Source organism: Siniperca chuatsi, linkage group LG10, assembly GCF_020085105.1.
Source record: "Siniperca chuatsi isolate FFG_IHB_CAS linkage group LG10, ASM2008510v1, whole genome shotgun sequence".
Classification (NCBI taxonomy): Eukaryota; Metazoa; Chordata; class Actinopteri; order Centrarchiformes; family Sinipercidae; genus Siniperca; species Siniperca chuatsi.
In genome coordinates this window covers 2,002,436-2,029,788 of record NC_058051.1, presented here as the reverse complement: position 1 = coordinate 2,029,788, position 27,353 = coordinate 2,002,436, and the positions used below count along the sequence as shown (strand labels likewise).

The 27,353-nt window shown below is 44.3% G+C and overlaps 1 protein-coding gene across 3 annotated transcripts in view; it reads right to left on the bottom strand.

The window, feature by feature from the left end:
• The window catches only part of flna (filamin A, alpha (actin binding protein 280)), a 50,952-nt gene extending 23,875 nt beyond the window's left edge, over positions 1–27,077 (bottom strand). For all 3 annotated transcript variants that reach the window (XM_044211284.1, XM_044211286.1, XM_044211285.1), the window contains exons 1-8: positions 26,751–27,077; positions 18,433–18,908; positions 5,052–5,303; positions 3,937–4,034; positions 2,674–2,821; positions 2,169–2,287; positions 1,991–2,068; positions 48–210 (exon numbers count right to left, since the gene is read on the bottom strand). In XM_044211284.1, the coding sequence (XP_044067219.1) occupies positions 48–210; positions 1,991–2,068; positions 2,169–2,287; positions 2,674–2,821; positions 3,937–4,034; positions 5,052–5,303; positions 18,433–18,802 (1,228 nt within the window). In that variant the 5' untranslated portion in view covers positions 18,803–18,908; positions 26,751–27,077. The remainder of the gene's footprint in view (positions 1–47; positions 211–1,990; positions 2,069–2,168; positions 2,288–2,673; positions 2,822–3,936; positions 4,035–5,051; positions 5,304–18,432; positions 18,909–26,750) is intronic.
• Between the last annotated feature and the right edge of the window lie 276 nt (positions 27,078–27,353).

Sequence of the window (27,353 nt, the reverse complement as noted above, 5' to 3'; positions counted from 1 at the left end):
ATGATAGCGAGATAACCAAACCTCCCTCACATCGTCCGCGTCATTACCTGCTGTGTAGACGTCAAAGTAGGTGGCCTTGTTGGCGATGTTTCCTGAGGGCTCGAGGCCTGGTCCCTGGGCCGTGGCCTTGCTGGAGTCTCCCTGAGCCATGCCGACCTCCACCTCGAAGGGGCTCTTAGAGATGTGCTGCCCTGCAAACAACACTGTCACCTACAAAGCAGAAAGGAGAGAGTGAAAATTGTGTCTGGAACCCTCAGGTCCCCCTTGCAGGGTATCTGCAGCTCTTAGAAAGTCTTAAAAAGCACTGAATTCAGTTTCCTCAAAACTGCTGTAGGCAGTAATGTTAGTTATAAAATGTTTTTGTGTATGATCACGGCTGTCAGGAGACGTTTACACTTCTAAACTAAAAGTGGGATTGTTTTGACAGTGGACAGGCACTGATCATCCTGACAGGCAGACCCCTGGAGAGAGTTCAGTCCACTTCACTCTTTCAGCTGCTGCCCACGTCAGGCAGCAATATCATGGTTCTTTATTTAATTACCGCCACTGTGTGCAGTTATTACTTATTTACTTGCAATTTGCGCAATAGGTTATATTTCATTCATTAAGATGCTCTGATGTTTGGAGTATTAATTTAATTATATTTATGTGTAAACGTCATCTCGCCAACTCCCCGAAGAGAACGGGAGAAACTGAAAGTGTGAGAAAACGAGAGAGACAGGTGAACAGAAGAAGAGAAGTGAAGCAAAAACTTTTGCCACTTAATTTTTGTAAAGCTGGTCGAACTGGAGCTGTCGTGGAGTGGACCTGCAAAAACCTCGATCATATAAAGACATTTCTGTCTGTAACTGAGTCCTACAAACCCTATTTTGCAGCGCAGTGAGCATATTTCAACCAGTTTTTAATTTAAATGTTTGACAAATGAGTGTCTATATCTCGAAACCAGACAGAACTACAGATATGAAAAAGTTTATTTGCATTGAAAGCAGGTTGAAATATTCCTAAAACACTGGCAGATTCTTTCACTTTTTATAAGAGAATAAACTTTAAGGACTCGATTCTTTTTTCATAGAACAATGCATCAAATATGTTTCTTATATGATGAATAATCTGCAAAATATGCAAAGTAACTAGTAACTCCAGCTGTCAGATAAATGGAGTACATATGTCCCTCTGATATGTAGTGGAGTAGAAGTATAAAGTTGCATTAAATGGAAATACTCAAGTAAAGTATCTCAACGTAAATTTACTCACTTTCCACCACTGACTTCCTGCATCCCTGGCCTACACTGTAAACAGTCCACGTGGCCCCTCAGAGAGTCATGGACACCTACACCGCCATCACTGAGTCCATCCTCACCTCCTCCGTCACCATCTGGTGCGCTGCTGCCACCACCCAGGACAAGGGCAGACTGCAGCGTATCATTTGCTCTGCCGAGAAGGTGATTGGCTGCAATCTACCTTCCCTCCAGGACTCTGAGGCGAGCAGGAAAGATTGTGGCTGACCCCTCCCACCCCGGGCACAAACTGTTTCAGACAGTCCCCTCCGGCAGGAGGATGCGGCCCATCAGGACCAAAACCTCACGCCACAAAAACAGCTTCTTTCCGTCTGCAGCCGGCCCGGGACCCCCACTGACACTGACTCACTATTACTATTATTGCACAGTGCCATGTAAATACTTTGCACATTGCACACACTGAAATTTAATGAACATATCATCATATTGTACATATTCTTTATTTTATTATTCTTTTCTTATACTTTTTAAATAATCTTTAATATCTTTTTGTCTATTATATAATTACGATTCTTGACCTGCAGTACCTGCTTTATCTTTCTTTATACTCCTTTATATTTTTACTATGTTTATTGTCGGGCACCAAAACACCAAAGCAAATTCCTTGTATGTGTAAACCTACTTGGCAATAAAGCAGATTCTGATTCTGATGTAAGATCAGTCTTATTCATTAAAAATAACTCTTAGCTTACCTTGTGCATGCCTGTGACTTTAGGGACGTAGAAGACAGAGTAGGTGCGGTTCTTATCATTGTTGGCTGTCACTTTAGCCTGGAGGACATTTTTAAAAAGTTAACAAAACAGTATGACCAAAAGGTTAAAAGACAGTATCTCACAAGGACCAAACACCCCAAAATCCCCAGTGTCTCACCTCCTCTCTGTGTCCTGCAGGGTCCTCCACGTAAACCAGCACCTCTCCCATTCCTGCACTGATGGTCTCCACGGTGAACACAGCCTTCTTCATCACGACATTACCAACAGGCTCGACACCTTCAGAGAGGAGCGGTGGCAGCAGAGTTGGGATAGTACATTAAAAAAAGTCCAGTGCATATTTCATGTATGATCCTGGACTGACACAGAAAGGGCTGTAGGTACATACTCAACGCATGCTACTTAACATCTATGTCACAGTTAAGGCTGTATCCAGAACAATCTACAGTCAAAGGAAGAGCTTACATTCCTTCTTAGTGCCTGAGTCCAACGTCTTGGACTAGCTCACAGGTTCTGGGTCCATGGCTGTAAACATGTAAATCCTCCCTGCTCTAAACTGATCCAGCTGCTCAGCTCAATACAACTGCATTTGTTTCCTTGTTGGAGTCTAGCTGCAGATGTGTGTGTGTGTGTGTGTGTGTGTGTGTGTGTGTGTGTGTGTGTACCTGGCCCATAGGCACGGGCCTTCTTGGGGTTCAGTTTGGGTCGTAGAGGTGCGCCAGGCTTCAGTTTAGCCTTGGGGAACTGGGACAGGTAGGTCATCACTGAATGTTCGTCCACATTGGGGTCAACAATCTCTTCAGGGGTTATCACCTAAGAGACCGAGACAAGAGGAAAAATGTTTTCCAAATGAAAGGCAGTTTTTTTCCTTGTTAGCATATTTTCTGATGAAAGAGAAGGGAGGCTACAGCTGTACAGCCTGAAGAAGTGCTTGATTAGTTGCCATGGAGACTTTTACCTACAAAAAAATCAACAGAGTAGTGTTGTGATTTAGTGATCAAAACCACATACCAGCCTCTTCCTCAGCTCAGAAAGTACCTGAGACAAACTCACACGCAAACCACCGACAGGCACCCACTCATACAGACACTTATTGTCTGATTTTACAACCCACAAAGACAACAGGGGAAGGGACAAAGAACAGTTTCTTAGCAGAAGCAGAGCTGAAGGCGGAAACAGCAGCGACCACAGAGCCAACTGTCAGCACGCGATGCTGTGCCAGCTGCCAGCACTGTGCCAATCATGCCAACACAACACTGTCAGACATTCACCAGAGTGACCCAACCCAAGAACCAGCACAGTAAAACTAAAGTTGCTGAATTCTGGACAAACAAACAATAAAAGGGGATAAAATGTTTGAGTTAAGGTTGTGTTGATTCTCTACATGATGTCCAAGTGAATATCCCACCAGACTTGTTGCAGTATGTTAATTAGGTTCTGTCCCATGCAGGAAGCAACTCGCACCGTGAACCTATGCATTTCTCAAGTCAGTCCTCTAGTATTAAAAAATTAACACACGGTTAGTACAAACCGGCCCAAGTATAAAACATTAGTATAAAGTCGCTTAAAGCGACGACTGTGGTAACAAGCGGCAGTTACAGTACATGATAATGATGAACTGTGGTGTAAAAGTGAAGGCCCGCTTAACGCGGTGCAAAGCGACGTCACGCGGTTAGTTTCGCTTTGCCGTAACAGTAGCATAAATAAAGAAGAGAGATAAAGTCAGCAACTGATTCAGTAATGTCAGTTACACAACAACATATATCTAAAGTTTGCTAACACTGGCTAACATTAGCCACAATAAGCTTTTGGTCATACATGACCAAGTAAGGCTGTAGCAGCAACTTTTAATTTGTGAGAGGAAGAACATGTTATTTATTTTTTCTCAAAAGAAGCTTATTGGTCCACTGCAATGGTATTTATTTTACCTGTGGGATGCCCAGCCAGTCGTCAGCTTGCTGCATGGCCTCACGAGCGTTGTCCACTGGTTTGGTCTGATCCCACTGGTCCCAGTCAGGACACAGACCTGGAGGAAAGAAAGACGGTGAGTTGGAAATGAAATGAAACAGTATTTCTGTTGGGTTAAGGGACATTTACGAAGACATGATCTTCACTACACAAAGAAACTGAGAGCTTCTTGTGTTCCAGCCAACGTGTTGACTCCAAAGTTACAGCCTCGATGACTTCCAGCAGATAAAGGGAGAATGCAAAACATGCCTAATCTTTATTTGAAGGTGAATCTGCAGCAGTAATTAAATGTGAGGTCAAACATCTGTCTCTGTGGCTCATCAAGATGTCTGCCCTTGAATTCATCCATTGGATGTTATGGTGTTCCTTCACTATCACACAAGCATATCCTGGCAAAGTGTGTCAGCAGTTTTTTTTATTTTCGTGTTCGTAATTGACCCTCAACGCTGAGGGTTGTTATTTTTTAACACTGTTGGAAATCCTTTTCTGGAGCTTTTGTTGAATCCTTATCTCTGGCTCAAGGCTGTTGGTGATCCACAGGTATGCCAAACATCCTGAGCATTTAAACAGAAACCTCCTTCACTTTCCTTCCCCTACATCCTTCCTCCTCCTGTCTTCCCACTTTCCTAATTTAACAGGACCATAATGGAAAGGTTCAGTACTCCCCCTCCTCTGCCCTCTGTTTTAACTCTCGCACAGATGAGAATTACGCACTTATGCTTTCCCTGACCTGACCTCAGATCTGCAGCTGTCAATCACTGTTGTACGCAGACAGGTATGATGCTAAAAGACAAACTAACAATCTAATAATACGGTGTAAAACTGAGGTACTCGAATACTATCACCTCAAAAAGCTATGGGCCAGTGTTTTTGGTGACCCTGACTGAGCCCTCCAGAGATGTTACACTTAGTACTTGGCAGGTGTTAATTTTAGACCCTTTCTGTGTGGGAAACACATGCACACCACACACACCCACACATCTTCGCCCTTCATCTCCACTGACCCCTGAAACACACAAAACATGTTGCCACACTCTGCACATGCACACATATCTTCACACACACTTTCCCTCACCTGGAGCACAGCTGTCGACCAGGGCACCCAGGGCCCGGCCGGTCTGCCAGTCCCTGTGGAAGTTGGTGATAGGAAGCTCGGGCAGTTTGTTCTGGATCCATCCCAGCAGCCTCTGCTTGGGCGTCTTCTGCTTGCCGTCATCCCCCTCCTCATCCTCGTCCCACATGGGCATGGAGATGGAGTAGTGCAGGATCAAGGTCCAAATCAGACCCAGGATCAGCTTCAGGTTCCCATCCACAATGGCTTTAGAGTCTGTAGTCCAGAGGAAGATAGAGGGGACAGATTTTAAGTCATGTTACCATGCGTAAACATTCACGCAAACCTGAAAAACAGGCATCCAAATCATATAGGACGGACAGATCCGTGTTACTTACAAATGTTTTAGTACAATAAAAAGAAATGCATAAAAGGTGATTTGAAAATGAATCATAAAAAGATTACTTTAAGATGCAGCCGTCCTTGAAAACAACCATAAAGAAGGTAGAGAGGAGCATAAACTGTACGAGAAACAGTTGACTTGAGGAAGGACTCAGGCTCTTGTTTGATCTTGGATCTTCTACTTAAACCTCAGTGCTTCAGAAGTAACGATCTGTAATGATCTCTGCTTCAAATGCCAAATTTCCCTCAGGAGTGTCTCTGCTATCTAATCTATGGCTATGTCTTTGAGGAGGAGTGGGATGCATACCTAGAACTCATTGACCATGGTCTGATCTGGGGAGAGATAGCGATAGTTTATGTTGACTTCCCACCTGGTACTTTACAACCTTTTGTTCAGATTTCAATCTGGCTTCAGACTGCATCACAGCACTGAGACTGCTTGGATAAAGGTATTAAATGACATTCTGAATACTGTTTCAGTTCTGGTGCTGCTTGATCTCCGTGTAGTTGTGATACTGTTGACAGATTGGAAATACTGGTTGGATGATCTGGTTCAGTCCTCAGTTGGTTCAGATCATATCTCAAAGGCAGAGGCTATGTTGCTGTTGTCATTGGTGATCACAAATCTGTCTCAGTCTGCTTGACATGTGGAGTCCCGCAGGGTTCGATTCTTGGGCCATTACAATTCAACCTGTACATGCTCCCACTAGGCCAAATCATACACAAAAAACCCCCCCGATTTATTTAGCTCTCTCACCAAATGGCTCACTGTGCCAATTCAATTCAGTTTGCTAAAATTAAATAATGACAAGACAGGTGTCATCGTATTTGGCAGCAAGAAGGAAAAACTCAAAGTTCTTGCTCAGTTTAATTCCAGCTCTATAATGACGTAAGCTCAAGTTAGAAACTTGGTGTTCAGATCTGAGCTTCAGCAGCACACCAAGGCAAAAACTACATCAGCATTTTATTTCCCCAACAAATAGCATGCTTCTGATTGATTCTTAACTGCACTTTTATTTCCTTTACTGTATGTAGGGTAACATATTGCTGCACTATAACTGTATGATCTATTATTTTCTGTCCTTTTATATTTTATTTTATTCATCTCAATTTATTCTATTCTAATGGATTTTATTTACCTTTTATAATGTATTTTTAAATGTTCTATGCATTTTTACAATGTGTAAAGCACTTTGAATTGCAATGTTTTAAAGCTGCTATAAAAATAAACTTGCATTTAGTGTCTCTACTAATACATGTTCTATTAAAGACATGAAAGTTTAAAAAGGAGTAAAACTTTCTCAGTCTGTGATCTAGGTAATCAGAAGGGGGAGACAAATTGTGAAAGAAAGAGCACTGTATCATGATGAGTGTGGAGGGAATTTTCCGAATGAATCATAATGCATGAGTTATATAAATGTTCACATGGGGCCGTCTGAGCAGAAATAAGAACAGCTTTATAACAAAATGTAACACATGCATGTGCCACCTGTTATTTTAAAACAGCCTCCTTAAAAATGTTGATATTTTCTATATTAACATGAATTGTGTTGGGGGAAAAGGTTTGGGATAATTTATTAGAAATGTAAACTCCTTCACTTACACACCAGTCCATATTGCAACAGAATGACACAGAAGCTCATCTAGTAACATGTTTGGTTGTTCTAAATTACATTTGAGGTATTTGTCTGTGTGTCAGACAGAACCGCACGCTCCGCTGCAAGCAGAGGAGAAAGTGATGCAACCAGAAGCTAGTACGGGCATGAGGAAGATAACTACACACACACACACCACCCAACAAAAACACTGCAGCATGCACACACATGTTGCACAAGAAGCTGTTGATTAGGAGGGATGATTGCTTAGGTCCAGCCTTCAGGAAAGGGTGGAGCAGTGTGTTTATGTGTCTCCTAGCTGATGGTGATTGGAACATAGTTAAGGAGGGAAAAGGGGGGTTAAAGTTCTGCTTCTTGTAAGGATTTGAGGGATGGCGCTGGTGGCTATCACGGGTGTACGTACAAGGCCTGATAAGTTTTGGGCTCTCTGCAAGGTGGCTGAGAAGTTGAAGTTTGGGTCTGTTAATATGGATGTGTGTGAATCCCACATCTGACAGCAGCTGTGTCCAGTTGGCAGTTTCTCTGTGATTTCAGACTTTTCGACACTGATGAGGACTGCAGAAAGCATTAAAACAGAGATAATGAGGCTAAAAAAACAACACAACAAACAGCAGAGCTTTAGGCTAGTCCGATTCCAGCGCTGCTCATATAGCTGTCAGCTTAATTTGTTGTGTTACTGTTGTCTGGACTGGAATAATTGTTGGTAGCAGCAGCTCAACCTCAACAACAATGAGGTCTTGGATGACTTTTTTTTCCATAGATGTTTTTGCCTAAAAGAGCTGGGGGTGCAGTTGCGGGCTGGGGCTACTGAAAAGGCTGAATATTTAAGGCCTGCAGTAGGAGGGTCTGAAAACCAAGAGCTTGAGGACAGGTTCGGGATGGATGGAGGGGGGTGGGGGGGCAAGGGATTTCATGCATGATACAGATGAGGAGCAGAGCAGCAAGCCAGTCAGGAATCAAAGGCTGTTAAGACATGAAAAAAAAGCTAATCTAGTGCACAGAAACACATGCGTGCTTTACATCAAATTATTTTAGTTCTTTAGTTCTACCATTGGGACGTCTCAGTTGGCTGCTCGTCTGAATTCGTGCTCCAACTCAGAGATGTGCTCGCAAGCTGCCAACCCTGCGATACATGACATGTCAGCTGCTCCCAGTGGAAAAATACACCCCACATGGTGATAAAGCAGAGCAGGGTCAGATGAAAGGCCTGTTTGGATGACCCATCACCATGGGAACTTTGAGAGAGCTGGATCGTTATAGCAACCGAGGGGCAACTCGGTCCGCTCAGGAATGATAGGAAAGAAGAAGAAGCAGGAGACGTGAGAGACAGAAAAGAGTGATTGTAAAGGGGACAGAGAGCAGCAGAGAGAGGGGAACAAGAGAGAGAAATGTTGCCTGAAGACAGAGATAAAACTGAGAGCTATAAATTCTCATTTGTACTGATAGGAGGGTGTGAATGGTGCATGCACTTGTACCACAGGTTGGTACTTGCAGCAGGAATGTAGATCAGCTAAGGTAGGGGTGTGTCACATAGCGGCCTGTCAGACACCACAGCACAAACCCCCCAAAACAGGACCGCAGTATTACCAGAACAAGAGCAGGAAAGGCCACAGAGTGTGTTCGACTAATGATTAGTTTAAATGTTAATTGAATAATCATTTGTCTATAAAAAGTCTACATTTCAGGGTTGAAGCAAGAGCCTGCCTCCGCCCGTACAATATACTGTAACTCGAGCGGTTTCAGTGCCTTACTGTGTTTTTGATCTACACAAAGGTCAACAACAATCAAAGCTGTCCAGTACAGAGCATCATCTAAGGTTTGGACAGCAGACAAGCCTGTCCTCCTCATCGGTACTGTTAGGACATAAATTCCCTCACACTTTCTGATAATGTGTTGCTCTTTGATTCATGCCTCTCACACACAAAGCCACTAAACATGCGAGGAATCTGCCAGCATTCCCGGCAGACCACAGCGCACCAAGCCCGACGGAGCCCATATACGGACACAGACTGCCACAGACTCCCCCTCTGCTTACTCATAAGCCCCCTCCTTTGTATGAGTGTGTGTGTGTGTGTGTGTGTGTGTGTGTGTGTGTGTGTGTGTGTGTGTGTGTGTGAGAGAGAGTGCAGAGGCTACCGTGTGGAGAGTGTGCGTGTCTGTGGTTGATGCTCCTTTGGCCCCAAAAACTCCCATTACTCATCTGTTTGGCTTGTTGCTGCAGCCCCCAGAGACATCGCTATGACGTCATCGCAACCCCCTGACCCACAGCCTGACCTGATCCCAGCATCTCGGGGAGGGAGACGGGGGGGGGAGGGAAGCGCAGAGGAGAGCGACAGCAGGAGGAAAGGTTCTGCACAATATTCAGGTTGTAGTGCAACATCTGGAGCAGATTAGTTTCCTGAGATCTTGTAAGGCAAAGGACAAAACAGCACAGCAGGTCTAGATAGTCCTGAGGTCTCTCCCTTCCCTGTTCACAGCTTATAGTATCCTTATATTTAATCATATATGATATATAATAATAGAGTATAAAAAACAATCGCAGGACTGTCGGGGGACAGATCTATATACCAATACATGACCCTGAATCTGTCTGCAAATAAGTCATGTCTGTTTCATTCAGTTCACATTATATGCACTGTAATTTTAATGGGGTTAAGGCCCACTCACACCAGAAAGTGGTGCAGCAAAATTCAACAACCTGTCTTCGCAGAATTTGTGGCTCTAGAGAAGCTTGGTGACGTAGAGTCTCGCATACTAACGCTAGTTGGTGAACTGCAATAGCTGGCAAGCTAACCACTAACACGCTAGCCGGCCAGCCGTGCTAGCTAGTCACACTATCTCGGAGTTTCTGTTTTCTCTCTAGTGAGTCGTTTACTCTCAGGATTGCGTATGTGTTGGCCAACAGTAGCAAAAAAATTGCAGTGCAGAAATGCAAAAATATGTTTAAAGTAATTTAGAAATACTAGTTTGTCCACAATAGAGCCATGACAGGTTTATTTCTCAACTGCAAATTTAGGGGATCATTATCAAAACTGTGTGTTCATGTTATGCATGTATGTACAAATCGGCCGGTATATCATGAATTTTTAAAACTCAAGTATCAACTCGAAATTCACGAGTTGGGCTGAATGTATTCTAATGAAAATGTGTAACTGCATGTTGATATGTTACATAAAAATACATTTTGATGACTGATATATTCATTTCAGTAATTGTAATAAATTACATTAATTCTTGGATTAAACTATGGTGAGCTAACTAGCAATTGCGATGCAATTCATTTTAATGTAGCCGACCCAACCATTATCCTTCACCCAACACTCTCCACACAACATTTGCCTTAAGCCTGTTATGTATAATGTACAGCACTGAGCTGGACTACACACACATTGAACAAATTTACTTTTAGCAGACTTCTCAGACATTAAGATAGTCGAAGTGGGCTAGGTCTAGCAGAACAATGGTGCCCACACACACACGCACACACACACATGCACGCGCGCGCACACACACACACACACACACAGAACAAGTCATGCCTGGAAAAGGGGGAGTGGCTGAAGTGACCAAAACCCAGTCAGACACTCTGAGGAAATGTCACATTCCACACTGCTCATATCTCACACACACACACACACACACACACACACGTTTTAATATAGTAGCCTGTACATTGTCTGCCTTTGTACAAACTGAAGATGAACTACAGGACATGAAACCCAAATTTAAATAAGACAAAGTTCTCAAAAATATTTGCTTTCCAACTGTGACATGAATTCAGCTTGTAGCCTCAAACATCCAAAAGTTGAAATTCATTGACCTGGAGCTCTCGCTTCTTTCCCTCTCACCTCCCTCCCCCTTCTAACTCCATGCAACAAGCCACACTGGAGCTACTACACTTCCTGACTGATATTTTCATTTCAGTTATTGTAATAAATTACATTAATTCTTGGATTAAACTATGGTGAGCTAACTAGCAATTGCGATGCAATTCATTTTAATGTAGCCGACCCAACCATTATCCTTCACCCAACACTCTCCACACAACATTTGCCTTAAGCCTGTTATGTATAATGTACAGCACTGAGCTGGACTACACACACATTGAACAAATTTACTTTTAGCAGACTTCTCAGACATTAAGATAGTCGAAGTGGGCTAGGTCTAGCAGAACAATGGTGCCCACACACACACGCGCACACACACAATTATTGACCTGGAGCTCTCTCTTCTTTCCCTCTCTCCCTCCCTCCCTCCCTCCCTCCCCCTTCTAACTCCATGCAACAAGCCACACTGGAGCTACTACACTTCCTCCTCTTCCTTTCTACTGCTTCCAGTCATCCTCCCTCCCTCCCTCTGCTCTCCTTCTCTTCACTCCCTCAGCTGGAAAAAGTTCCTCCTGGTTTTTTAGCCTTAAAAGGGCAGAAGCAAACTGGATCTTGGCAGCCTCCCATTCCCTGGGCTCTGGTTACAGGCGGAGGGAGGAGGGAGGAGGGAGGACAGGACAGGGGAAGGGAAGGGAGTCTTAGGGGGTGGAGGGCCAAGAAAGAAAAGAGGAGAAAAAAAAGGCAGGGAAAAGTGCTGTGTGGGACATTTTTAAAGCCCGCACTGACAACAGCACCCACTGAGGATGGGTTGAGATATGTTCATCTGAGAGAGGAGACCAAATGGGCTGAGAGAAAAATTATGTTTGAAGGGGATAGGCAAAGACAGAAAAATGAAAAACATGAGGAGAACAGGGAGCGGCAAGTAAGGACAGGCTAAGGCAGAGGATGAAGAGGTGAGAGGAGGACACGGGCGCCGCATAAAATGATGAATGTGGAGGTTTAATAAATACCATGCGGCTTTAATCAACTGTTTGTTTCCTGGAAATATCTGAGAACTACGATCAACCATAGGAGGAGAGTTTGGGTTTCCAAGTAATTGATAGTTCTTGGCCTGGCAAAAATGATTCAGGTCTGGAAAAGTAGATCCCCTCCAGACGCGTTTCTGGCACGGGAACCCAGGCTGTCTGTTTGTAGGTAAAATCTTGTAACATAATGACAGTAAGCAAAGCACACAGCAAAAGACTCAAACGGGCATCGTCCAGTGCAGTTTTCTGAACATTTTATATGAAAAAGAACGCTATAACATGACAGGATACGGTGTCATGGCAGTTTATATGCAAGGGGCCAATTTATTCGGTTATGTCACTCAACAACTGCAGATTTGTGAGTTAGTTAAAAGAATATGTTGCTTTATGTCTGCTTGTTCAGTCTGAACATGAGGCATGGGGTGCTGGGGCAAGGTTCCAACTCTGATGTAATGCAATAGCCTGAATACCACTGTACTCAATGGGAATGTGCACTCTGCTAATCCTCAGTATCCACTTGACCAGTCCCCTTTCGCCTGTGCAGACAGGAAGTTATGCTAATGATAATGAGCTGGCAGGAAGTGATCCATTTTGACCTAACTGAGTGGCTAAACTCTCTGTTATCTCACTCTCTGGCCAACATTCCTCTCTGCCCTGCCCCACCACAGAGACTCTCTCACTTTTATCTTGTTTCTGAAAACGTAAGCTTAAATTTGATGCTGTATGACATCCCTAACACCAGCAGGCTCTCAGCATTCAGACTACTTAGGTTTCCCAGTGGGTCTATAGAGTGCTCCCTCATTATCTGACGACTGACGCTGCAGCTGTAGGAGTCTGGGGAGTTGCCTTAGCATTGTTGCTGTAATTGCTCAGGGACATTTAGTTTAAACCTGCATTAACTGATGATTTGGCCTCTTAGGGGAAGCAGAAACAAGCTGTAAACACATCACTGACATATTATCACTAGGCCCGGGTATCGTTTAAAAAATTAGGATACTAGTACCAATACCAGTACCCTTAAAGTGATACAGATACCAATAGAGTACGTCATTCGATTTTAGTGGCATCTCGGCACGCTGAACTGCCAACTCCGTCGAATACACCACGCTCGACTTCACCACCACAGACTGTATGTAGCTGATAGTCGCAGCAGCGGTAGTGGGCCAATCACATGTCGCATTAAATCGAAGATTGCGGTGATTGGCTGCGAGCAAAACCATAGTCATTTTTTCTAGATCTGGGTACAAAAAGGATCAAATGCAGGTATCGTTTGACTGGAGACGTTTCGATACTACTTGGTACTGGGTTATTTCGTTGATACCTTAAAGGTATCGAGTACCGATACCCAGCTCTAATCATCACCTTATAAAGTTTATGTAGCAAACTTGTTAGCAAACAGTGGCTTATTTACACATCCGTAGCAACATTAGCATTCATTGGAGTTGTGTTTATAGCGACCTGATGAATGTAGGTTCAATATCTACTCTTTTAACTTTATTTTGGTCTCCACCAACTCCTGAGAAAAATACCTGGCTTTTAGCAGCTACATGTGTCCCTGTGTTCCCTGGCTAGCTGCTACCTTTGTCTGACTGCTGTTTGGTGCTGAGCAGGTAGTGTACAGGGGTTTTTAGAGCTTTTTAACTGAAAACAGCTGCCTGTTGCTGCTGAACAACACTGATAAGAGTGATGAGAGTGAACTAAAGCAGAACATCTGTGGGCTGTGAAACCAAAACGATGAGTGAAGAGACACTAGAGCTGAGGGGAACTGCAGCGTTCGTGATAACTCTTTGTGGGTTTGTCATTACGAGTGACACTTTTCACATTACACGCAGTCATTTGATCCATTGTTAATATAAAATATTGATTGTGGCAGCTTTAAAACAGCTTGCTCTGAATTGGGGTTTGGTGATATGACCATACATACAGTGAAACTATTGAAATGTATCAACTATAAGAGATTTTGACATACAATTTATACCAAGGTCTACCAGGATTGCTTTACAGCAATGTTTAATTTACAAGATTTTTGTGCCAATGTGATGAAGTGACTGTCTGGTACTTCATTCACTTTCATTCATTCACAATTACATAGACTGTGCTGAACAAGCCAAACAGTGACGTGTGGATGGACCTGGGATCTGCCTTTAGAGTCTGACTGTTATGGTGCTCTCAGACAGCGAGGGGTTAGCAGCAGCCTTCCTCTCTTGTAAGCTACAGCCCGTAGCTGTGTGATGGGATTATACTAGGTGGAAAGCAGCAGCCTGTGGCGTACAGGCCGGTAGGATCGGAGGTAGCCAGCCCTGCTGCGGCCGATTCAAAATACAGAACGCCAACGTTGGCACATTTTGAATCTGTGTTAGAATGTGGCTCCTCTTTGAAAATCACGTCCACGTGCAGATGGTGTCATCCAGAGGGAGAAGTCAGACAGTCATCTTGTGAGGTTATCCTCGCCTGCTCTGTCTACCTGTCCTAATCTAACAAGTCATAGTGAATCAGAGTCATTCCCACCCACACAGACACCTGCCACCCCACGCTACACACTCTGTCACAATTGCAACACACCAAGTTAACCTGCAGGCAAAACCTCACTGTGAGAAGAAAAGATCAAACAGTGTATTCAAGGAATTGCTCAGTAGTCTGATTATTCACAGCTGAGCCACCCATTTGTCTTAATTGAGCCTTTTTCTGTTGAGCACTCTCACAGACCCATCCTACCATACTGTGGGTGTCCCAGCACACCTGACAAAATAATGCTTCATTAACTAAAGCTACACTATGTAACGTTTTAAAGAAGAAATAACAAATTCATCAAAACCTCTGAGTGTACTGAAACTGGCACTGCAAGGGTGTGTTTTTTATTGCTTAGGAATTAAATGTTTTAATTGTAAAAGGAAGATTATATTATTTCATTTTCTTAAAAAAAGTTACAAAGATAACTTCTGCTATAAGCACGTTCATCTCCTTTTATCAATAAGATAGAACATATTTCATTATTATGTAATTTAACAGGAGGAGACAGCCTGGTTGTTGCCACACAGGCGTCTGTCTCAACCTGCATGTCTCCCAGGCAAAGACAGCAGAGCAGCCAGGTACAAAGTTACATCACAGCTCAGTTTACTTCACATCCTGCCTGTGTGGATGCTGGAAGAGTCTGGCACAATCGCTGCCATCTTACAGTTTCAACAAACTCCACACAGGCTCAGTCAGGTACAGATAAAGAAGTGTTTTGAAGGGTTTTGAAGTCTGGGCTGGGCTGCTGACGGACTGAAGCAAAGACGCTGCTGACAAAGAATAAACATCTGAGCACATTAGCAAATTAATAAAACAAGTCACCAAGTCTCAATCTGCCTAGTGTGTGTTAAAGCTTAAATCGCACACACACACACACACACACACAGGCGCACACATAAACAGGATGATGCCAAGTGAAATGATCGAGCTTGTTCAAACATGGGTGTGATGAGCACAGTGGAATATGCACATAAGCTGTCTCTTCACATGCACAACAAGAATGTCCTCACAGAACTCAAGATTTAAAGATTAACCTCCATAAATGTCAAAATGTCCTATAATCACATCGAACTAAATATACAGACCCATGCAAATCACGTGGAGGATTTACGGTTTAGTAACTTGACAGTATGAGACATAACGGAGAGCCTGAGCTGTTTGATTGGTGCTACAGTCAGTGTCTCTCCCCTCATTCACTCCACTGCCTGCTAGATGGCAGCCTTGCCACTCTTCAGCTGCGTTCCTGACTGAACACAGTAATCAGGCTTTTGTCAAAACTGCAGAAAGAGAGATTACCTGTTGGGTTAAAACCTCATTACAGTGAACACTAAACTGCAGTCGGCGCTGGGAATGCGGCTGGATATACTGCAGAGTTTGTTAACTGTTGAGACTCACTGACTTCACAGCCTGCTGAAAGATCCAACATGGTAACAACAGCGGGTCCATTTCAAGTAAAAACCCTCATCTCAGTGATGCGAACGGCACATGTGAGGGCACTGCGATTAAAGCCACAGATAACAATAAACAAGAATTTGGCACGTGTACTGTTTGGTGGCAGTCCTGTTACAGTAGCTTTCTTGCCGATAGTTAGATGAGAAGACCGAAACCACTCTCGTGTCTGTGCGGTAAATATGAAGCTACAGCCAGGAGTTGGTTAGCCTAGCTTAGCATAAAGACTGGAAACAGGGGGGAAAAGCTAGCCTGGCTCTGGCCAAAGATAACAAAATTCACCTACCAGCACCTGTAAAGCTCTCTAATTAACACGTTATATTTCGTTTGTTTAATCCGTACAAAAACCAAAGTGTAAAAAAGACAAGTTGTGGTTTTACTGGGGGAATGTGAGGGACTATTTCTTGGCCGGGTGCAGTAACTTCCAGGAAGTCAACGAAACTGCCCGTAAAACCACAACTCTATATCATTGCAAAATGAATAACTTTGGGTTTAGGACTGTTGATCGGGAAAAAAAATGTGATTTGAAGAGGTCACCTTGGGCTCAGGGAATCTTTGAGGGGCTACTTTTTACTCTTTCCAGACATGTTATAGTATAAATGACTAATCCATTATTGATTGATTGTTATTTGCAGCCCTAGTCCAGTTTCACACTCCACTACTGTGCTTTTTGGGTGGAGCAAATTACTGGCTTGACTTGTGATGACAGAGTTACAACCGGGCACTGTTGCGTATCAATACATTTTTTGCAGTCGAGCAAAAGATAAGTGAAATGAGAAATGAAAGAGGCGTGGACATCATGATACAACAGAGAAAAAACCAAAAAGTCATCAATTAGGAAAGTGACTCAAGGGCAGAAAATGTTGTGAACATAAAGTTTGAGTTTAAAGTAAACTAGTGAAAGAAAAGAGTCAGCAAGAGCTTCAGACCGAAGAAAGAGGGAGGGAGCCCGTGCATCATGCTGAGCAGTTTGGTAATTTGTGGTGAGGGTTGCTGGCTGGGTGTGCCCATTTTCTGCAATGAAAGGAGGAAGTAAAAGAGGAGTGCGGGCTCCTCTCTCATCTTCAGATTAAGTGACTCAAGAGGAGCAGCTAGGATGAGGGTTAGTCAGCTGGAGGGACAGACGGACAGTGCTGACTAGGACGGCTCATTGGTGCCTGGTACTGAGCCCCGAATACCAGCAGAGCACTGTTTAATCGCTGGCATCAAGATTAGAAAAATGCAGGGAAAAGAACCTCCTTTAGGAATGAGTGAGAGTTCCGTGTCCGAAAAATGAACCTCCTAAAATAGAAAAGAAAACATTTCCGAGGCACACTGCATGTGACCACGGGACTCTCCATCGCCATGCATAGATGGTATCTTACATCGCCAACCACAACCTTGATAAAGACAGTGTCTACTGGTGATGTGATCTGTCCACAGCAGCTCCACCTCTTCCTGTCTGCTAAGATGAAGTTTGGGGTACTATAGCATTTGACATGAGGTTCAAACAGTGCCATCACCTCACCTGTTGGCTGCAGCAGGAAGCAGTAACGTGTGTGGAAACCATGAAGTGAGCCAGACGCCCCCGCCCCCCCCCAGCAGGGGATGACAGGGACTCACTCATGTCTGATTCACAGACTCAGTCACAAACCTCTTCCTCTCCTTCTGCCCACAGACTCTCTGTTGATAAAGGTTTGTTGTCTGAGAGTCTGCCTTTACTCCACGTGTGGTAGGGTGAACATCTGATTGAGATTGCATAATAATGACTAATCACTAACAGTGAACTTAAATCTGGGACCAAGTCCATCAAGGACCCAGAGCCTCTTTGCGATGTTAGAAAGCACCACACCAGTTTTGTATCACAGCTCAGCAGACAATGGCTTCAATTCACTCGCAGTCTGACAAACAAACAACTGCAGAATCACCAGTGTTGTGAGCAGGCAAGCAGCTGCATGTCGGCAAAGCCCACTAAACTAAGTTTTATGTCACCAAGTGTGAGCCAAGTCCTGTCTAATGCTGTGGAGCCCCAGCCCCAGCCCACTGCACGACATGAGCACAGACAATAGCCCTGTGTCTGTGTGTGTGTGTGTGTGTGTGTGTACAGCTCTCCTATCCTACTAGGCCTGAATTACATCCTGGCCCACAGAGTTTGGCTGGGACCGGCCCAGCCCGGCTCAGGCGGCAGGGGAACACAGAAAGCCTGGGGCCCCTCTGCACAGTCAGACCCCCTCCTCCCTAAACAACCTGCATCAAATGTGGACAGCCTAAAGACAAAAGCGCTGCGCCCCTGGACACCGGGGAAACGCCTGCTTTGTCACTGTCACTCGGTGATGATGTTACCGACACCGGCAACTTTCCTGTGGACTTCTTTAACACTCGTTCGCAGGAAAAGGTTTTTTCTGCCGGGCAGCAACATGCTCAACTTTATTCGACTCAATCAAACAACAGCCGAGAGGAGAAGAGAGGAGAGGAGAGGACAGGAGAGGACACCTGACTGGAGGTGCAGACAGAGGACAGCTGCCAAACCAAACCAAACCGCACTGGCACTCATTCATTACACTCAGCACTGCTTTCGCGGTGTGCAGAGACTCACCTATGGACACCAGCTTAATGTTCTCCTTGTCCAGGAACTCCAGAGCCACCGACACGTTCTCCAGCTGCATCTGGCGGAAGGTGGGCCTCTGGTTGTACTTTCTGAACATCTTCTTCTGGGACAGGACCTCCAGGAGCCCGATGAGCCGCAGGCCGTCGCTGAGGTCCGTCTGCAAGTTGCCGATCCTCTTGTTGACGCATTTCAGGTGCTCGTTACACCAGCGGGTGAAGGTGTTCTGCTGGATCTTCTTCCACGGCGCATCCTCGGCCAGGTCCTTCTCCGTGGCGGGCATTTCTGCGTCCTTGTCCGTGGAGAGAGCGTTGGGAGCGGGCGCGGCGCTCTGGTGGAGCCGGGGGTGTGAACCACTCATTTTTATGGTCTCGGCTGTCTCTCGGTTCGCTGGCTTTTTTTCTGGGTGGAGTCTGCTCAACTTTGCGTGGCCGCTCCCTCTTTCTCTCTCTTTTTGTAGCTTGTCTCTGTTTGAGAGAAAAGGAAAAGAAAGAAAGGAGTGAACACGAGAGAGAGACTTATAGCCTGGAGGTAGAGATTTTGCAAAGAAAGTAGGCGGTTATGACAGAAAAGGGAGTCATTTTGGATGGAACCGAAGTGATATGCTCGCACGGTGAGGCAGCTCCGAGGCAGTGATCACCCTTTTTCACTCCCAATTTAAGAATAAACTGACTTTTGAACTCAATCCTAAAAGATGGCAACCGTTAATTTAACACTAAGTAAAGCTGTGGGGGAGAGACAACAGAGGCAAAAGTACAATCAGCATAATCTTCTACACATTTTCCAGTAAATAACACAACAGTAAAATTGCCCACATGTACGATATTGGTCTGAGGAATCCAACTACAGATATTTTAAATAGAAATACTAAGTAGAGAAAATGGATTTTAGCCTTGTTGCTCCTGACTGACCTCTGTCTAACACATAAGGAAGCTGCAGTGAATTCTCAGCCCTGGTCTCCCTGATTGTTTGGGGACAGTCCTGTCCCTCCTCCTGCTTCTTCCCATCATTTGTAAGGCTGTGGCTGCTGGAGGGAAAGGGAGTTGTGTTTTTGAGCTGCAGAAACAAAGTGACACTGCACCAGATGTGCAGAGATTAAGGGCCCACGTTCAGGGTCCCCGTGTGCGTATGAGCTCATCTAATGCTCATGTTCATGGGTCCCAGGCGGCAGTGGAATAAATATTTGAGATATCCAGAGGGATATGAGCATCAGTGACTCCTCATAAGGTCACAGAGTTATGTTTGTTTGTGTCTGTTGGTCTGCATGCGGCTTTGTTCAGCTTTCTTTTTCTGTGCAGTTGTTTGTATCTGCAGGCACGGACTGTGTGCTTATTTTCAGAGTACGCAGCCTAAATTTCTGCCCTCGTCTGTGTGTGCAGCCTTATCTTTAAAGAGGTTACAGTGCAGATCAGCCAGGCACTGAGTGTCTAGACACCAGCTTTAACCACCTCCTCTGTTTGTCTGCGCTGTACTGACCAAACAGCCAGATGAGATCACACACCAAGTATGCACTATATGATGTACTAATGACAGATTGAGGAATTTATAGCAGCAGGCAGTTTCTCAAAATGTAACAAGGGCAATGGTGGGCTGGTTAATTTGGTATTTTTCCTCATTTCCACTGAAAGCTCTTTGAGGGTAATTTTAGCAGTGTGTCAAAAAGACATCTCTCCTCAGTGCATTAGAGACATACTTAGATTGTTTTTTCCGAGTTTGTCACAAAGGAGATGAAGAGGGGATGAGGTGGCAAATATTATAATCCAGATGTCTTGCACATGTTCTTACTGTCATTTCTGTTCTGTTTTCATACAACACAAAGCCTCTGGGAAATAAGTAATAAAATAATTAAAGGGGCACTCTGACAATTTTACACATGATGCTCAGTTTATCAGTTATGGGGGGGGGACTTTCTAAAGTCTGATGGTGTGCTTTCACCTCGCATCATTTGCATGAAATTGACCGCTGGACCGTTTGCCAGTCAGTGAACAGACTGTACAAACATTAGCTGTAAGCTAGCAAGTAACGTACAGTCTGTGAGTGTTTGTGTGGCAGCTAAGCCTCTGACTGAGCTCAGAACTCAGGAACTCCACTTCTTTCTGGTCTTTGCCTCCAGTCTCTCTTTTTCCTCTCGTCTCTGTATGTTTGTGAAGCAGATTCATGAAGCCCTTGGAAACATTTTCAACTCGCATGGATGCGTCTAATTACGCTTTTTGGGCAAATTCACGTCTAATCGCATGTTTCTATTGATTTTATATGCAATGTGCCGCAGCCAAAGGGAGAAAAGATCTTATCTTGAGTTAAGGTGCTTTCAGACAGCCACCGTGGCTGTCGCCCAGCAATGTCTGTGTTCTGTATTTTGAATGGGCATCATGCAGCTACAAAGAGCAGGTTGTAGCTTAGAGTAGAGGAAGTGGTTAGCAATATGACACGATTAATATAGGTTTTGCTAACTAGTATCACAAACGTTCATTGTCTGAGACCGGATTATCGGACTTTGAAGCTGATGTTGCTGCGACACAGTTTCTCTTCGTTGATCTGTCTGTTCTCTGCTGGCGAAGCGGTGAAACATTCAGGGCACTCAGATACAGTAAAATCCGCTCATGTATTGTTCCCCTCTGTGGTTTCTGTGGTTGCCATGGTCACACGACGACGAGTCGCGGTGGCAAGTTGAAAAAGTTGAAAAGAGGTGTGCAAGTTCACCAGAGTGGCGTCCGCCCTCCCTCTCCTCGCTGCCGCCGCCATGTTTACACTGAAAACAACGGAGGTGGCGGCGGCAAACGCTCGCTGTCGGAAGGCACCTTCAGGGTTGAGGTTTCAAATATTTGACAGAAAACCTCTGTTATAAACTGGGGCCGTGGAGTTTGACAGATGAGAGCATTTAACAGGCTGGTCTAATGACAGATGAGTTCAGTTGCATTATGGGAATTGTAAAATCCAGCATTTGTGAAGCTCGACTCATTCTAGGGTCTAAAAGTCAGGATATCTCGACCTCTTCTGCTTCGATTTTGACCATTGTTTTTTTAATCTCTTATTCGTAAGTCCCCCAGCTTTGTGAAAGTACAATACTAAATCGCTAGAGTGCCCCTTTAATATTTCACTAAATGTGCAAAAATCAACAAAACACACAAAAGTTCATGTCTTTCAATTCATTTTCTTTCTGTGCGTAACAGAACAGCAGTGGCTGTAAAGAGGGAGAGATGTGACTCTGCAGCTTTTTTGACTAAATAAGGAGCTCAGTGCCAGGAGCCACAGTGTGGCCAGGAGCCACAGTGTGGCCAGGAGCCATCAAGAACGCTTTGCCTTTGTGTGTTTGTGTGTGTCTGGTCAAGGGAGAATCTGAAGAATGCCCCTCACCCCCATAACAACCCCGGAGCCCCCAGCCTTAATAACACCCCAATAAAAGAGCCCTATTAATGTAACACACACACACACACACACACACACACACACACACACACACACACACACACACAATCTGGCACCAGCATGCTTTTACATTCACTGGGACATTTAAAACAATAGAACAATAGATTTAAAGCAGTTCTGGTCCCTGTAGGTTTGTAATTTGCTCCATTTCACAACTTTCAATACACATAAACTTGTCGCAACAGTTTACAGGCTTTGGTTGTTATTAAAATATAAACCCTATGACGACAGTGGATACTGATTGTGTCAGAGCAGGAAAGCAGGGCAGATTAACAGCAGCAGATTTTATTGAAGAGGAGAAGTGAGTAACTGAAGACACAGACAGCAAAAAGCTTTAAGTGAATGGGTAAACTGAAACAGAAAAGTTTTAAGGGCTCATCCGTGGGTTCAATTCATACTGAACTTCAGAGAGCACCATAAAGTGTTGCCTGGAAGTGAGAGCTGAGAAAACTGGGGAAAGCGGCCTATTGTTTCAATGGAATTTGCCAAATAAACAGGAGACAAAACACGGGGCGGGGACAGAAAGACATTAAAATGTCTCAGGATCTCAAGATCAAACTGATCTCTCTGGCTTGTTGTTTGGCTCCCTCTAGTGACTGTTTATGGTACCACATCTTTCAGTTTTCTCTTTGAATTGGCTCCTCTGCTACTTTTTTGGAAAACCACACTCTTCTCATGACCTCTTGGCACCTTTGCTTTTCTAAATGTATCCACTTCCTCTTTGTCTGTAATCTGGACTCATTCTGGACGCTTTCACAACGTTCATTGGATTAATTAAATACTTAATCTGTGTTTAAATTGCTCATAGTCACTGACATGTTTTCATTTGTCTTAATCAAATAATGGCTGATGTGTGTGTGTTCACGTTTGTTTCAAGTTAGAGGAGCTTCACACTGACCAATACGGTTATTTCATTTCATAGTGGGGCATCCTAGTGGGCTAGTACTTAAGATACATACCATATGACCCCAACGTCTGAGGTTTGATATATATATATATATATATATATATATACAGGGAAATAAAAGTCAGTGGAGATAAGTAACTAAGAGCATTTCCTCAAGTATTGTTTTTCAGTACGATTTTGTGGTATTTGTACTTTACTTGAGTATTTTCATTTACACTTTATACTTCCACTCCATTATATTTCAATTCAATTCAATTTTATTTATATAGCGCCAGTTCACAAACAGAAGTTATCTCATTGCACTTTTCTTACAGAGCAGGTCTAGACCATATATAATATTATTTACAGAAACATTTTATAATATAATAATATTGTACTTTTTACTCCACTACATCTAAGTGACAGCTGTAGTTGCTAGTTACTTTTCAGATTTGACATGAAAAACATATTAGGAGCTTATAAACTATGATGCTTATCTTATGGTGCTTTACTATGAAACTACGCAGTAGTGTATAAGGTTCCTAGAACTGGCTGTTCTAATGTTTCTAGATAATGAACACTTTAACTTTGGAAACTTTAAGTACATTTTGCTGATAATACTTTTGTACTTTTGCTAAAGTAACATTTTGAATGCAGGAATTTTACTTTTAGTATTTTTAGACTATGGTATTTCAGTTTTTACTCAAGTAAAGGATCTGAATACTTCTTCCATCGCTGATGAAAATACACTAAAACTCATAAGGAAGATCACCTAACAATATAATATCATTTAAAAGTAGTAGTAGCAGAGCTACTCCAAAGCCTGAAGGTCCTGGATGCAAAGACGTGATCCCACAGGCTTTGATGAAGGTGGAGTCAGTAAGGTCGCCGTTGACGACCACAGATACATATGGGATCAAAAGGTCACTAATCATAAACTCTGCCAGACCTCTGTGTTATTAAGGTTTTGGGAAACTGAGCCGAGTAACTGAGCTGAGAAACAGACCTAAATCCTGCAGTTATTTCACATCGAGCTTACAGCGAGTGCAACAGTAGTATAAGTTTCATTTCCTGGATCACAAGAAACCCAAAGGGCGGAGTGCAAAGTTAAGGGCACTACTGTCCCTTCGGTGTTTCTGTGTCAGGTAAGAATGACGTAATGAGAAAATAAGTGCAGCCTGAGACAGTGTGATGTCATGAGATGATCCTCAGAGCCTGTGGCGTGCATTAGATTTAAATTAGAGTAGTTTAGATTCATTGTAGAGATGAATGTGGCCTCTCCTCCCACTGATATTACTATTATTACTTTTACCAGCCTGCGATGCCAACAGCTTCTCATCATCAGCCGCAAGCCGAGCAGTGCAGAGCTGAGCAGAGGAAGTTAGACGAACGCTGCATGCAGCGCCGCTAACCACATGACACAGACACATATAGACTGGTGTGGAGACAGAGCAAGTCAGATGCACAGATTACAGCAAAGTTATGGCTTTCCCCTTAATATCCTGTGTGTGTGTGTGTGTGTGTGTGTGTGTGTGTGTGTGTGTGTGTGTTTGTGGCACTTGTGGGGTAAACGTAGGCCAAGAAGTGTCATATAAGGACAGGTTCGGTCTACATGTTTACATCTCACACACTTTCTATGCCAGCACCCTCTTCGTTTTCTCTTCCCGCCTCTCTCCGCCTCTTTATTATCAAGGTGTTATGACACCAAGAAGCTGCAACAAGTCACTGAAGTCTCTCCCAAACTTTTGGCCGAATCTACAGAGTCAATAAACATCCAAAGCCTACAATCTGAAAACCCACATTTTTCTCAACTGTGCTTTAGATGAAGGGTGCACAGGAATGTTATGACGTCAGTATGAAATCACCTGCCAGAAAAGGTTGGAAACAACTGGTTACATTCACTTTGAGAACAAAAGAGACAGATTCCAGTCTTTCACTCTCATCACCAACGAAATTTAAAAGAGAGGAGAAACACTGAATGAAGAATGTGCTGGTAAGATATGATCACTGCTTCCACTGCTTGACAGGTTAACCGGTTCATGACAGTAATAAAACTCATCGTATGAGATTCACCTGATGCAGCGATTGGTCCAGTCACATGAACACCGATTATATCAGCAGTCCCATCCCAGGCCACATCATGCACAAACCGTCAGATGACAGATGATGCTTGAAGTTGCTCTTTACCCTCTACTGCATGATTTAGGTTTTCTTGGGGGGGGGGGATATTTCACCATATTTTTTGGAAGATTGGCATCTTCTGAAAATGTATCAATCAAAAAATGCATCAACCCCACCCAAATATGGCAAATGTTTGCCATATTGGTATAAAACACCACGATGGAGAGTTTTGTAGAACAATTATTACTTGGAAACAAGCAACATATATTACAATAAACTATAATATCTTAATTTTCTGGTTTCTCTGAGTGGAACCTCAGGAAGCTGTTGCTTTGGTGGTGAAACAGAGATGGACCGTGGGCGTCACATTTTCTGCACTCTGCCTTCTAAGAAACACAGTATATTTGTATGGTTACATGTTGTTCTCCGCTATCTCTTATGCTTCCACCCCAGTCCACCCTACGGTTCACAAAATACTGTTCTACTGTGATAAATAGCAAACATAGGTCATGCTTGGTCAAAGAAATATCGAACTCTATAAGGACCAAGAATGGGTGTTTTCTTGTGGGTTGGCTCTAGTCTGGTGAAACCTACAGAACTGCCTCTCAGACCTGATTGTTGGATCTGTTCTCCTTCACTGTCACTGCCCTCAAGCTCACTGTCCTCCTCACTATCAGAGGGAAAAGACCTGAACCACTCGATCAGGTTCCTTTTGCCCCATTAGACCATAAAATGTACCTGTGTCCATTATTTCCTTTGAGTTTTACAGCAAAAAGGTCATCATTTTACTTATTATAATACATCTCCATCACTGAGCATGGTGTTGTCCTAACAGTTAGCCTGACTGAAGAACATATGGAAAAACATTATCTTAATTTAAAGGTGTTAAATCATTTCTGGCACTGTGCCACTTGTGCTCTGCTTCCTGGAAGGGTGTTCCCTCCCCAAAGATGCAACATTACACCCACTTCAGCTGCTCGTTTGATTCATACATATGAAACATGTCATATAGTAGGTGTAAAAAATAAAACATGTCTTAATGGGATGTCCGGGTCTTAAAGTCTCCGCTTCTCCTCTACATGAAGCAGAGCGTTAACAATCAAAGCAAGTTAAATATGTTCAAACGCCCTGAGCTCCGGAGCTCCTGCGGTGTGAGACCCGCTCCCGGCGGCGGAGGGCGCAAGCGGCCACCACTCGGCCCCCCGGTAAAAAACTCCAGTGCACTCAGTGTCCGTGTATTACCTTATTTGGTGCGGAGCCCCTAATTGTAACACCGGAGAGATGCTTCAGTCCGCTGCTGCTGCTGCTGCTGCTGCTGCAGCGCACGCGGAAGAGCGTGCCCGTGCGCGACAGCCCAGACAAACTTTATGTGTAGGAACGGCGCGGGATGGATGGTGTACATCCAGGTTTACATCATCTGCCGTGACGCCCTGACTGAGCACCGCGGCGTCAGACTGTCACACTAACTGCACCGAAATATGTGCGACGGCACCGAGTCCACAACCCGACCCGTGTAAACCAGCGCCACAGCTTCAGACACAGCAGAACGGTCAGTGGTGCGTGAGGCGTGGCGCACCGCACCGCACCGCACCGCACCGCACAGCACCGCACCCGGTGAGAGCAGCGGATCCAGAATCTCTCCCAGCACCGCTGGTCTCTGTCGGCCCCCTCCTCCGGTCCAAACAGACCCACAGAGCTGTCACACATTATCACGCATGACAGAAACCTTCATGACGCCCGTTCACAGCGGGGAATCTGGACGCAAACACTCAACTTACACGAAGTTTTTACTCAACAAACCCTCTGAAAGAAAATTTCAAGTCAAGCAGCATCACTCACACCGACAGCAGCACGTCCACGGCGGGACAAAACTTACATGTGTGTTGCAGCCTGCGATCTTCAAGTGTGCGTGTGTCCGGTGTCTCTCCGGTCCGCTCAGTCAGTGCGCGCAGCAGCCTGCAGTTACTGTGGTCACAGAGGGTGTGTGTGAGTGTGTGTGTGTGTGTGTGTGCTGCACCGAGGTCCCGGACCTCCCTCCCCACGCGCAGTCCTGGTGGGGGGAAATGGGTGTATTGGTTGAACTGGTGGCGTAAAGGAAAGAAAGAGATAGTCCCTCCGCTCTTTTGCTCTTTTCTACCTCAGCGTGTCCTCGATCTCTCTCTCTGTCCTCCACCGGGAGAGCCTTAATTGGTAAACGGGTACAGCATAAGAGGTGCTGGGGGTGTTACTCTCTCTCTCTCTCTCTCTCTCTCTCTCTCTCTCTGCCTCTTCTTTTTTTATTTTTTACATGGGTGACGTCATGACCGCGCCTTCGGGATTTTAAAGGTATGATGTGACCGGCCCGTGCAGAGCCCCTATCTCACCCATCTCCTTTTTATTTAACCCCTGGGTGTGTGTGAGCATAGATGTTCATCGTCACTCCCTCCCTTTGTCTTTCTCTGTGTGTGTGCTGAGCGTGCGCGCGCGCGCGCGCGCGCGT